This window comes from Eumetopias jubatus, unplaced genomic scaffold (assembly GCF_037043125.1).
Source record: "Eumetopias jubatus isolate StellerSeaLion01/CBP00866 unplaced genomic scaffold, mEumJub1_p1.0 scaffold_15, whole genome shotgun sequence".
Classification (NCBI taxonomy): Eukaryota; Metazoa; Chordata; class Mammalia; order Carnivora; family Otariidae; genus Eumetopias; species Eumetopias jubatus.
In genome coordinates, this window is record NW_028274821.1 from 93,282,019 (window position 1) to 93,295,310 (window position 13,292).

Genomic DNA, 13,292 nt, shown 5'->3' on the forward strand with positions numbered 1-13,292 from the left:
TGGCTGCCCATCCAACACTCTGTCCTTGCCTTCCCAGACACCAAGCCCCTTCCTGGGGGGACTCCATGGTGCCCCGAAGCAGGAACCTGGAAATGGAGGCCAGCACACCAATGCCTGCTGTTGACTCACCCCTCTGCTGCTATGTCTGCATGTGGGACACTCTCCAGCAGGTGCTGGCTGGGAGGAAGAGGGCCAAGGAGGAAGGGCCTGGCCTCAGATTTCACAGGCCAAGACACGTATGTCTGGGAAAAAGTAGGTTTCGGAAAAAGTGACACCAAGGCAAGAGGTGGGCAAGGTCCCTAACCCCACATGCTGGGCAAAGAAGCGGCCAGTCCTGTTAACTGAATCAGGCAGGTGGCACTGGGTGCTCGTCTGGGGGACGGGGGAGGGCTGGGCAGGGACAGCTCACCCAAACAAAGGTCCCCGTCCTGCATCAACCAGGGTCACCCCAGGCCTGACACCATCCCTGCACCATGCAGGCAGACCCTCCCCTGCCTGTAGGGCCAGGATGGCTCGAGTGCACGTCCAGACCCTGTGGGGACCTGCAGCTCAGGCCAGGCCTCCCCGAGCTGCCACCGCAGCGGGAATACTGGTCTGTGACCTTCGCCTTGTGCGCACTCATCCGCCCTGTGCCTGCCTCGTGTGCTTGGTAAAGCCCTCTGGAACCTGGAATTTTTCAATTATCCCCAAGACCTGAGCCCGGAATCACATCCTCCACCAGAGAGCTATGGGCACGATGCTTGGCAGTCCGGAAAGAACGGGGCACGGCTGAGCATGGCGGGCAGGGACAGGAACAGAGGCCGGAGCAAACGCTGGGCCATGGGGACCTGGGCTAGGGTGGCACGCACCTGGCCCGCTGCCTTGCCCCTCCCTCTCACTCGTTCCTTGGGAGAGGTCTCTGCCACCTCACCCAGGACACCGGGGCTCACAGTGTAGACAGGGGTTGTGGGGGTCCCCTGTCTACAGAGAGTGGCCTGGGAGGGTCCAGGATAGGAGCCCTGCCCTTCCCAAGGTCACCCGCACTCGAATCTCTCCCACCGTTATAGGGTCTTGTTCCCTTAGCGTCTGCAGTTCTGGGTCGTGCTGCTTTGAGGCAGGAAGAGGTAGACCAGACGAAGGGTGGCGGGCAGCAGGGCGAGGTTTATTGAGCGCTGAAAGCTCCTGGAAAGGGAGGAGACCCAAGAGGGTCGCCGTTCTCACACTCGGGGGTCTTCAGAAGCTCTTTCCAGGAACCATCCTAAGCAGTCTGAGAGTGGCCCCCCGGGGACTGGCCGCTAAGGTATGCCCATCAGGGCTTTGATCGCGGCCCTGGCTACTAGCAGGTTATTGTTCAACTGCCTCAACCTGTGACACTGAACATTGTTTGACGGTTCATTGTTTTGTCTCGGGATGTTTTGCAGAAGTCACTCCCACAGAGGCTGCTAAACAGGATGCTCTTGTGGTCTGGTCTAAGCTGTCCCAGCTTCCTGTTTTCTTGTTGGGGACCCTGACCCCGACTCCCTCAGCACCCAGTTGACTCCTACCACCACCACCCCCCTGCTCTGCCCCTCTACCCGGGGAGACCGTGGGCCAGAGCCAGGCTCTGGCTGAAGCAGCGAGGACAGATTTCCCAGGCAGTAGCCCAGGGGGCGCACCGTGGCTGAACTCCCCGTCCAGAGGCGCCTGGGCCTTCGGGGTGGGAGTGAGACCAGGGGCAACGGGGCCCCGGCAGAGTCAGGGGGTTGGAGGTTTCCCGAAGGCGGGAGGTCGCGGTGCGTGTGACCAGGCCGTCTTGGGTTGCTGGCAGACGGGGCCCGCCTCGGGTGCTGGCTGGCGCTTGGTGGGGCTAGGGTCATCCCAGGAATGCAGGCTTCTCTGTTCTTGGCCATGGCTTCAAAGGCCAAGGTTGAGGCCTCGCCGAGAGAAAGCTCAGAGGAGGCGACTAGAGTCTGGCCCCACCCCCTGTACTCCCAGCCCGGCCAGCAGCACCTGCCAGGACAAAATCCAAAAGTGGGAACAGGACAGGCGTCCTGGGGGACACAGCACAGAAGCGGGAGGGTTAGGCCACAGCGGACTGGGTCCCTCATCTGGGGGTGAACGTGGTAGCCTAGTCACCCCAAGGCTCTCCGAGGCCCCCGTGCACATCCCGGGCAGTTCCGTGATTCTGGTTCTCCGGCGGCGCTCAACCCTGAATCGTGGAGAGCTCTGTGCCACTTTTTCTTCCTATTACCCTCGGTATTAGATCAGGAGTCCTCTCCAGTGGGCAGAACACCATGTCACCGACCCCCAGCGGCCCCCAGGGGCTCATGCAGACACTGGTCTCCACCTCCCGTTGCGTTACATTTACAACTGGATCCCCCTGCTGCGTGCCCAAGCCTCAGGGAGGTGTCTGTGCTCCTGGTGCGCGGACCCATGGGCAGCGAGCGCTGCTGTGCAGCCCGCCACTCCTCCGCCGATGGCCCGCGCACGGCCAGTGCTCTGTGCCCCGCACCTGCTGTGGGAACGTCCGTGCTGGTGCACGCGGCTCTGGTTCACTCCGTGTCGCTCTGCGGCTTTCCTTGTTTCAGCTCCAATTCGCCACACTGGGAATGCCTGGGGGGGCTCCCTCGGTTGAGCGACCGACTCCTGATTTGGGCTCAGGTCGTGATCTCAGGGTCGTGAGATTGAGCCCCACACGCTCAGCATGGGGTCTGCTTGTCTCCCTCTGCCCCTCCCCCTCTAATAAATAAATTAATCTCTAAAATACTCTCTCTAATAAATAAATAAGTCTCTCTAATAAATAAATAAATCTCTAAAAAAAATACGCCACATTGGATGCATCTGTCTCCCTGGTGGCGATGGTTTGGGGTGCCCCCACTGCACCAGGGTAAACAGTCCACTGCCGGCCCCAAGGGTGCGGCAGCCCTACACCGCCCGCAATGTCCAGATGACTCTGAGCGGCTCTGCCCTGCACACCCCAGGCACCGCCTCCCCCAACCCCCCGGTCGCTCAGGCCCAGTCCCTCAGGTGAGAAACCACAGCTCGTTGTCTGCATTCGCCCTGACGCCCAGCAGGTGGAAGGTGCGTCTGTGGGTTCTCTTCCTCCTCTGGGGGCTCCCCATTCAGATTCCTTGCCCCTTTCTCAGTCTGTGGGTTTTCTCCCTGCTGATTCTTAAGTCTCTATTTTGCACACAGATCCGACTTTGCTCCCCTGGGCGGCAGGTCCCTCCTGGTCTGTGACCCGCCTCTTGTGCCTCCCCTTGTCCACGAAGCTTGTGTGCTCGGTGCTGCCTCCACCCTCCCTTCCCTCCTGGCACTTAGGGCAGGCAGCCTGGCATCCCGCAGGTGCGGGACACTGGACCAGACTCCGCCACCTCCCAGCTGTGTGGCCGTGGGCACGGCCCTTGGCCTCGCCATGCCTCAGTTTCCACAGCTGCAAACTGTGGATGAGGACCCCTGCACCATAAGGTCGTGACCAGGATCACACCAGCGACTCGAACGGCTGGTGGTTCTTGCGGCCGTCGGGATGCAGGGGGGCGGCCCAGGAGCTCTGCAGGCCATGTCTGCTGGGCCATCACGGCACTCTCAGCACTGCCAGGAGGCGGGCACACAAATGCCCCAACTGAACAATCGATTGCGGAGTCTCTGCTCTGAGCCAGGAGCGAATCCCCTGGTCCGCCCTCCCTCAAGGCCGGGGGACAGCCGGGGGCTGATGCTCCAAATCCGGGATAGGCAGAGTTGAGGCTGCCTACCAGGAGCTGGCCCCCTCCATGTTGTTCTTAAAGACTGACATTTCAAACCCAGCGTGCTGTCGGTGCCAGAAGCACCTAACAGGGCCGGGTTTGGACAGTGGGCCGAAGGGCAACCTTGGCCAGGCCTGCGGAGAGAGGCAGCCCCTGGGAGGCAGGGAAGGCCACGTTGTCAGGATCCCTGTCAGACCAGTTTGTAGGACCCTCGGCCCCTGAGACCCAGGCCCACCCGTGGCCTCTGCATCACTAGCTCCCTGAGCCCGACCTGCAACCACTGAATTCAGTTTTGTAAGGTGCGTGGAGCTCAGCATTCCAGAATGAATGTGGCATGCAGGGAGCTGGTGTCAGGGGACTCCAGGCTAGTGGGAAGAGTCCTGGGGTAGTGACCCTGCATGGCGGGGCCAGGGGTCAAGGTCATGACACAGGGAAAAGGGTGGGCAGATGCATCAGCCCCAGCCCCTCTACCTCACCCACAGACCTAAGTCCCCAGAGGCACGAATATGGCCTCCTTACCCTCCATTTCCCCAGCCCCAAGCCCATCACAGGCCCCGGAAGCTAATGCAAGAGGTTTGGTGAATGCGGGTGGGTGGTCTCACACATGGCATCACGGCCCCGCACCCCCAGCTTGGAGGGCCACCTCGAGGTTTCCAGGCTGAGGCCCGGCTGACGGGTGCAGCCAGAGCTGGGCCCAGAAGAGAAAGACAGACGAGGCACACGGGAGAGCATGTGGGAGGGTCCCTCAAGTCGGGACCACCGACGGCACGTGGGGATGCAGGAGAGGAAGGAGGGCCGAGCTCAGGCCCCTGGGACAGGACCGCCCGTCAGCACACCGCAGGACGCCCCAGCGGCCGGCCACGCCCACGCTGAAATACGGTTTGTGGTCAGTCGGAAGCGGCAGTTTAACTGGGGTCCTGCATGGCCTTGGGCAGGGAAGACCATGGCGAGGGGCCCGGCAAGGGATGGGCCGGCTGGACACTCCCGCAGCCACCCTGTCCACACCCCCTCCCCCCAGCAGACTCCAGCCCAGGACACACACACGAGCCTGGAGCTGCCCTCGGCGCCCTTGCCTCCAGCCTGGGTGCAGGAAACGGAGCTCGGGGTCCCATGAGCGGCCACACGACAGGCCACACGGGCCTGGGGACTCAGACAGCGCCGCCACTGCACCTCGCTCCCTTCCGTCCTCAGACAAGCTGGTCCCTGCTCCTCTCAGGGGGCTTCTGCCCCTGGCAGCCAGGCCCCATGACACCTGAGCATCCTTCAAAGTCGCCGTGGCTACAGGCTCCTTCTGAGCAGCGTCACTGAGGCCACAATGGGTGGCTGTCCCCGGCAGGTGCTGGGACGTTGCCAGGAATGCTGCGGGAAGAGGGGCTCTCAGAAGACCAGCTCCCGGCTGCACTGGTCAGACCCCTCGGCCTGACACGAGGCTGTCCCTCATGACTGTCCTCAGACGGACTGAACCTGGGGGCATCCACCTCCTGGCAGGAGGAGGAAGGGGGACAGCCTCGGGTGTTTGCGGGCCGGCAGTAGATTCCGGCCACCACAGCCCCACGTCCTGGGAGGCTGAGGGTCAGGGGCTCCCCGAGCTGTGGGGAGGGACAGGGGCCTGGCTCTCCCCTGCGCTGTCCTGGACATTAGTCCGTTCTATTCTTTCTCCAGAAGCCCCATGAGATGGACGTGGTGCTTGGAAAGTCAGAGCCCCATGCAGGGCTTGCCTGGGCCTCCCTGCTGGGAAGTGGCCACACTGGAGGTTCATCTCTCATGGGACGTGATGCTGGGACCCGGGGCCAGGCTGATGGACCCAGCAGTGCCGAGCACTTGCCAGCCCCAAACGCGTGCTGATGCCGACAAGGCCCCTTCTGCTCGAGGCATCTGGAACGGAACTCCCAGGTTCCCCCAAACCCCAACCATCCAGTTGCTCAGGACAGTAGGTCAGCATCATCCTCTGGCCTCCTGCTCCCATACCCCTCCGCCAATCCCCCAGCAGGTCTCTGACTCCTCAAAACAGAACCCCACCTCTCACCACCTGCTCCGAGGCTCCCCCGTGCCGGCCAGCCCCTCCTCATGCCTGGATTCTCACAGGGCACCCCTGGCTGGTCACTCCGTGTGTCCTCTCCGCCCACTGGCTACAGCGTCCCTGTTAAGACGGGAGTCTGTGTCCTGCTTCCCGTAACGTGGGGCGGCGGCAATGGGACCAGCCCCACCACACACAGAGGTAATAACTAGTCTGGGTAAGACACCAACAACCATCTAAAGGCACGGGACAGTGACCATGTTGAAAGGAGAGAGAGTACTGGATGAGGTGCCATATAGCTCTTTTCCTTCTTTTCTTTTCTTTTTTTTTTTTTAACAGCTTTCTGTGTGAGCACAGGCCCCACTCAGCTGAGGCTGGGTGGCCAACACGCAGACACAAACTCCCAATCTTCTGGCTTGAAGAACCTGGGAACAAAGTTGGAGGCAGCCCGAGCCACAAGCACGGACAGGGGTGTCCCGGAAAGGAGGGTGAGCTCTGAACCCGCACTTGAGCCCCGGGCGCCTCTCTGCATGCCCGGGACAGACCGTGCAGCCAGCAGGCCTGGGAGGAAGGAAGGAACGTTTCTGTCGCAGCAAACACACTGCTCAAAGTCTGAATCCAGCCAAGGACACTGACGGCTGAAAACTCTCGAGAGGAGCAAGATAGGATCCAGAATCTAAATCACACCATTCACGGCGTCCCGGGTACAATCCCAAAGCAGCAAATACACAAAGGGCAAGCCCATGCTCAGAAAGCAGGTGCCGGAGCAACCAGACCAGACATTTAAGCAACTGTGGCAAAGATTCGTGTTCAAGGACATAAAGGAAAAATACGCTCCTAAGGAATGAAAACAAAGGACAGCTCAGAGAGAAGTAACAGCTCTAAGAGGAAACAAACAGAAATCCCAGAACTCACTGTACACACATCAGATTAGAAACTCCCTGGACGGTAGCGTGGAGACATAAGAAGTCGGTGAACTTGAAGACAGAGCTGTAGAAACTGTCCAGTCTAAAAACCAGAGGAGAAAGATGGGGGGGGGGGGGCGGAATGAGCAGCACATCAGCAAACCTGTGTGACGATACTGAAGGCCTGATATTTCACTGGAGTTCCAAGGCAGAGAAGGGAAGGACGTGGGGGACACATTTAAAGAAATAATGGATGTAAAAACAAATCCCAAATTTGGCAAAAGATGGGAATTGGTCGATTCTAGAACCCCAGAACCCTCGGCAGAAGCAGCGCAGAGAAAGTGCCCCCAGGTACACCTGCTAACAAACACCTGTCTCGCGTGACTCGTTGGGAACCCAAAACAATCGGGGAGCAGTGACGTCTCATCAGAAACAATGCGGGACACAGAACACGGCCCAGCACCAACAAAGGCTGGGAGAAAAAACAAACATAAACCAGGACTCTACTCTGGTCCTTCGAGCATGAAGGCAAAGTGAGAGCTCACTGGGTCGTGTCCGCGCTCTGCTCCTGCCTCACTGCGGGGCCCCGGGGGAGCCCTCGGACCTCGCTCCTGCTGCCCTGTCCCGGCCCCAGGGCTCACTGCGCCCGCCCTGCCCTCCCCCTGCCCTCAACCCTCCCCCGCTTTGCTCCCCCCTCTGCTCACAGGTCACGTTCTCAGGTGGACTTGGCCTTTCAACACAGACCCAGAAAGGCTCCCCAACTTTGTGTCTTCCTTGTATAGTCCCCTCCATAGAATGCAGCATTTGTAACGCCCCCCCCCCATCGCGTCCTGATGTGTCCGACCCCAAGCGGCAGGTGCAGGCCTCCGGTCGGCGGGGTTTCCTGCGGGCAAACACAGGCGCTCCGCAAATCTGGCCAAAACAAAGGAATGAGCACCTATAGTTTCTGGAATCTGTGAAGATTAAGAAAGCCAATAATTCCTTCTGATGTCTGCCTGCAAGGTTTTCACCGCGGATGTGCACCAAGAGCGGAAGATCTTGCCACTGAGGAGGCGCGTGAGCTCAGGCTGGGCTCCCCTTCTGTGCACGGCGTGGCGCCCGTGGGGGGACCGAGAGAGCACCTTCTGGAGCCCTCAGCTCCGCGGGCGGCGCTGTGGACATGTGCAGAGCCGGGCCGGCTGTAACAAGCTCCCACGGACTGGGCGGCTGAGAAGCCCTTTCTCTCGCAGTTGTGGAGGCCAGAAGTCCCCCATCAAGACCAGTGGTGATGGTTCCTTTGGGCGGCTCTTTTGGAGGACCCACCCCAGGCGTCTCCCAGCCTCTGCAGATGCCGGCGATCCTGGGCTGGTCGACGCCTCCCTCCCCCCCACGCGCCTGTGTCCCGGGTCCCTCTTCCTGCACAGACACCTGGCGCATTGCATTTACAGTCCACCCTACCCCAGCATGACCTCATCTTCATTACATCTGCAAAGGCCACATTCCCAAATAAGGTCCCATTCTGAGATCCCGGGGGTTAGGACTTCCACGTATCTTTTGGGGGGACATTGTTTGACCCCCAGCAGCCCCCCAGACGGTCTGCACTCCTGACTCTATCACCTCCCAGCTGCCATCACTAGGGATGAACACGCAGCTCATGGCAATGTTGGGAGATCAGCGGTGACAGCCGTGGGGGGATGAGCCAAACCTGGGGGTCAGTGGTCACCATGGGATCCTGACCCTGGGAGAGGCAGGCCTGCTTCATCATGGGACCTTCTCAGCCCAGCTCTGGGGGCAGGGGCGGGGCTGTCCTGAGCGCTGGAGCAGAACCCAGGCCCTGTGACTCTCTGCAACCCAGTCAGGAAGGCTGGGCTGGGGGCTCCCTAGGGTAAAACGCTGCACAGTCCCCCCTAGTCCTCAGGTCTGGGCAGAAGGCATGGGACGGCAGCTACAGGACCATGGGCTCTGGGAGCAGGGGGCAGTACAGGTGCTGGGGGGGGGGGTGGGCAGGAACAAAGTGCTACACATGGGAGTTTAAACAAGAGATTTCCTCTCTCCCAGTTGGGAGGCCAGAAGCCTGGGACTGAGGTGTGGGCCTGGCTATTCCCACTGAAGGGTCTGTCCCGGGCCTCTCTCCGCTCCTGGGGGCAGCAAATCCCCAGTCTCCGCTCGGCTTCTCCTTGTGCGGATCTCGTGCCCCATTACCCCCGGTTCACGAGGACACCAGTCATCCTGGGTCAGGGCCCCACTCCACGCATGATGTCATCTGAACTCATAACATCTGTAACGATGCTAGTTTCAAATAAGGTCACATTCTGAGGTCCTGGGGTTCGGACCTCCACATACATATCTGGGGGGATCACAATTCAGGCCCTGACAGACTTCAGTCACTGTCCTCAGCCTGCAGGAGGCTGCGGGTTCCCAGGGACCTGCGGGACCCATCAAAACAGGGGCTCCCTTGCTGCCTGCACCCCACGGCTCAACCCCGGGGGCCCCTGCTCACAGCCCCTGTTTGCCAGCTGCGCCCTGGCAATGTGGCAGCACGGAGGGTATGCCAAGGTGACTCCAGCACCCTTCGGCCCAGGAAGTTGGCCCAGCCCAGCGCTGATTGTTGATTTTGGAAATTGTATGGGAACATGACATTTTTGAGGTCCAAAGCAACGGAAAAGAGAATACACAAAAGCTGGCTAACGTTAAGATCAAAATTAAGACATGAGCATTAAGAGTCTCCACTTGCCCTGCAGGGACGGGGCAGGAGCTCTTGCTACGTGACCTCGGCCCCAACCACGCGGCTATATAGACAGGCCGCGGGGCCTGGTCACCAGAGCCTGCAAGTCCCCAGCTGTCTCCAAACCCAGATAGACGGTGCCACGGACATGCAGCTCCTACTGCTGACCGTAGGCCTGGCACTGGTCTGTGGCCTCCAGGCTCAGGAGGACAGCGAGGAGGAGCCCCAGGAGAGGCTGCAGGAGGTGAGCACAGGGGTCCCAGGAGGCCGGGGGCTGGGGGGGGTCAAACCCTGAGCGAGCGTCGTGGATGGTGGGTGGCCTGCCCCTGGCTGAGGCGGAGGCCTTCTGGGGGTTGTCCAGGGAGCAGGACTGCGGTTAGAATCGTGGCCCCAGGCAGCCAGATGCCCCCCATCTGAGTCTGTGCAAGGAAGCAGGCTGAGAGGCCTATGCTCCAGGGTCAGCCCTGTCCCACACCGCTGGGTGCCACCGCCCTTGGCAGACCACAGAGAGACCCAGCCCGAGGGTCAGGAGCCTAGACGGGAGGGCCTCTAAGCCCAGGACCGGAGCCTAGACACCACTCTTGGTGACTTGTAAATGAGCCGCAGGGCAAGTCCATGGTGGGGGGGCCCGTGCGGGAGTCCAAAGGCAGCGTTGGGGGCTGGAGCGCTTGCCATGGTCTTGGAAGGCGCCCCGAGCTCAGTCCAGAAGGAAGTAAAGCATCCCCTGGGGCTGAGGGGGCAAGTGCAGGGCACAGGGTCCATGAGGCCAGAAGCCTGGACACGCTGGCTGCTCCCCTGGCCTGAGAAGGGGCCAGTGCCGCACACGGGGACTGTCCTTGAATCCGCCGGCCGCACCAGCATCACAGGGCCTTCCTGGGAGCCATGGGAGCAGGCGCCAGGCACGGAGGTGGGGCGCCTGAGGAGGGCAGGGTCCAGGCCTCACCCTGTCTTCTTGCAGCCCCACAGCTGTCTGGAATCTGGCACCCCGCCGCCCTGGCCTCCAACAACTCAGCTCTGATCAGGCCCGGCAGGCACTTCATCAACACCATTAGCATGAAGGATGGCAACCCGCATGTGGAGACCCTCATACCGTGGGTGCAGGGCGCCAGGGGCTTCGGGCGCGGCGCAGGAGCTGGGTGGACTGGGCCAGCCCCAGGGTGGGCACAGGGACGCTGCTCCACAGGGGAAGCATCAGAGGTCTGATTCCAGACCCCTTGCGCTGTGTGGCCCGGGCCACCATGCTGCCCCCTCTAGGCACGGGGTCCCAAGCACTGGGACCGGGGCTTGTGCAGGTCAGGACGGGTGTGTGTGCACGCTGGGGGGGGGGGGGGGGTGCTGCCGTCACTGGTGCGTTCCCCCAGCTGCTGCTGCTAACGCCAGCATCCAGGCATCCAAGGAGGCCAGAGCCTGGAGGTGCAGCCCAGGAGCAAGGAGGACCAAGGTCACCTTCAAGGGGATCGAATGGATGCATTTGCCAAACTCCTAGAAGCCCACACGGAAGGCAGTGACTGTCACTGTGGGCAAATTATACTTTCATTTAAAACGCGGAAAGGGGCAGGCAGACAGAGTAAACCCACCTGCTTCTGTCTGCAGGCAGGAAGGCCAGTGTGAGAAAGTCTCCCTCAACGGCGTTCAAGACTGACACCAACAACAAATTCAGCCTGGAGAGTAAGTGTGTGCGGGCAACAGGTCTGCTGAGGGCATGGCCCCACTCAGCGGTTGGCTCTTGGGCTTAGAGCCCCGTGGCAAGGAGCCGGCAGCTCCATGCCTAAGGGGTGTGCAGGCATCGGGACTCGGGCCCCCAGCCCGGCTCGCAGGGGACAGAGCCCACTCCCGCACCCAGGTCCCCACGATGCTGGGCAGGATACGGTGCACTGGCCCTGTGCGTAGAAAGTGGACAGGTGTCCCCCCCCCAGGTGGGCCTGCAGTCACCCCACCAGGCGGCCACCCATCTCCCAGCCTGCATCTCCCCAGTGTCCTCCACAGTTTGGGGACACAATGATTTCCACCTGGAGGAGGTACAGCCCAAGACCTACCTGATTCTCTACATGACCAACCGGTACAATGATGTGACCAGCCTGGTGGCCAACCTGATGCGTACATAGGGTCTCCTCCAGGAAACGAGGCCCCAGAGCCACCCTCACAGGCAGGACGCAGGTCTAGCCAGCACGTGGGGAGAGGGGCCTGTTGCCCCCCCAGCAGCAGAGGGCTAAACAGGTCTGGGGAGGTCAGGGACCAGACCCTGGCTGAAGGCTCCGGCCACAGCCACGCTCCTGCTCAGCCTCACCCACTGCGGCCCCAGGCCCCGCTCACATCTGCACACACTCGCTCACACGGCCCTCTCACCAGGACCATCCCGGGACCAGGGCTCAACCTCCATGCTGCTTTGGGCAAGGGGAAGAAGGGACAGTCACCACCTCCTAGGTCATCCCAAGGGAAAGAGGGGTCTCTCTCTTCTCCCTACACCAGCCCCGATTTCCCACCAAGACACGGACTCCCCTCTCGGTCCCAGAGAGCATGGCACCCTGACACCCCCACAGCATCCGATGCCCCCAGGACCCTGCCCCCCACCCCCCCCACGGCCCCAGGCAGGCCCCACCTCCCATGTCCCCCACAGTCCGGGACCCCAGCACACAGAAGGACTTCCTGCAGGCATTCGAGTCCGTCTGTGAAGACCTCGGCCTGCACAAGGATCAGATTGTGGCTCTGGACACTGACGGTGAGGCGCACTGCTCTCCCACGCCCTCAGGTCCCCTCGGGTCCCCTCGGGTCAGCGGCCACCCAGCGGGGTGGCTCACTCCAGATCACTGTGCCCCCTCAGATCACTGCCAGAGTTTCAGAGACTAGGGCCATTGGCCCCGCACAGGTGAGTGGTGCCGCCCTAGAGCTGGGCCCGTAGGCTTGTCCACGGCCTGAGCTACAGGGGGGTGCCTGGGAGATGGATGGAGCCCCCACCACAGCCCCTGAGCTGCCTTTCAGAGCCCAGGCCTGCCCCCTACCCCCTGTGCTGTCCCTTCCCCGATCCCCGCCCCTGTGTGCAGGGCCAAGAGGGGTCTCGCCTGCATGGGGACTCAGACCTGCGGGTTCGGGGCTCTCTGCTCAGCTCCCCCTCTCCCCTCCGCAAACCCTCCAGGGATTCCACCAAGAACACCCGCCCTCACTTGTGTGTGCGGCCCTATCCGGCCCTGTCCCTGCTCCCTGCCCGGCCAGGCTCCGCGACCACGCACCCCACCCAGCCCCCTGCTGTGGTCCCCCCTTGCACAGTAAAGGATGTTCCTTTTAAAAGATGACTGCTGGGCCAGTCAAACTTGTCAAGGGGTCGTTTCTTCTGGGGCTGCAGAAATGAGCAAAGGAAAAGACAAACCATCCTCCCAAATCAGAACGTGTGAGCAGAAGGAGCCAGTGCCCTCCCCAAAGCTGATGCCCACAGAACTCACCCACAAACTGTTGCCAAGTGACAAGGAACATGTTCATTACAGTCTCACCCTTTCAAGTGTGCGAACATGCATCCATTAGGACTCTTGGCTTGAAATAACAGAAAATCTTACGCACACTTCAGCAGTACATGGACTATGTTGGCTCTTACACATGAAAGGGGCTGAGGCAGGACTGCTTGCAGGTATGGCTGTATCAAGGGGCAGAAGAGCCGTATTTCTCTGTCTCTTGCCTCTTTTCTTTCTTTCCTTGTTGGCTCCATTCTCCAGATGCCCACATGGCTGCCAGCAGCCACAGACCACCACCCCCTTCCTCGAGATACAGTGTAATGAGCTCATACTTCTTTCCAAAGTCCCTGCGGAGGCCTCCGCACTGCAGCCCACAGGCCTGCCCAGGTCCTGGCCCCACCTGTGCTCATCTCCAAATGGAGAGAGGTGATGCTTTTATGCTTCTCAGTGGCCAGGCCTGAGTCACGTGTCTTCCCTAGAGTCAGGGAATCCCTTGGGATTTCCCTTGGGATGTGCTTGGCG

General features: G+C 61.1%; 1 protein-coding gene across 1 annotated transcript; it reads left to right on the plus strand.

Moving 5' to 3' along the window:
• The first annotated feature begins 9,475 nt into the window (after positions 1 to 9,475).
• On the plus strand, positions 9,476 to 12,226 carry LOC114201901 (minor allergen Can f 2-like). Its single transcript, XM_028094865.1, is given in 7 exon segments — positions 9,476 to 9,571; positions 10,294 to 10,418; positions 10,921 to 10,951; positions 10,953 to 10,995; positions 11,314 to 11,424; positions 11,945 to 12,046; positions 12,102 to 12,226. Coding segments are annotated over 7 exon segments (633 nt in total).
• The last annotated feature ends 1,066 nt before the right edge of the window (positions 12,227 to 13,292 follow it).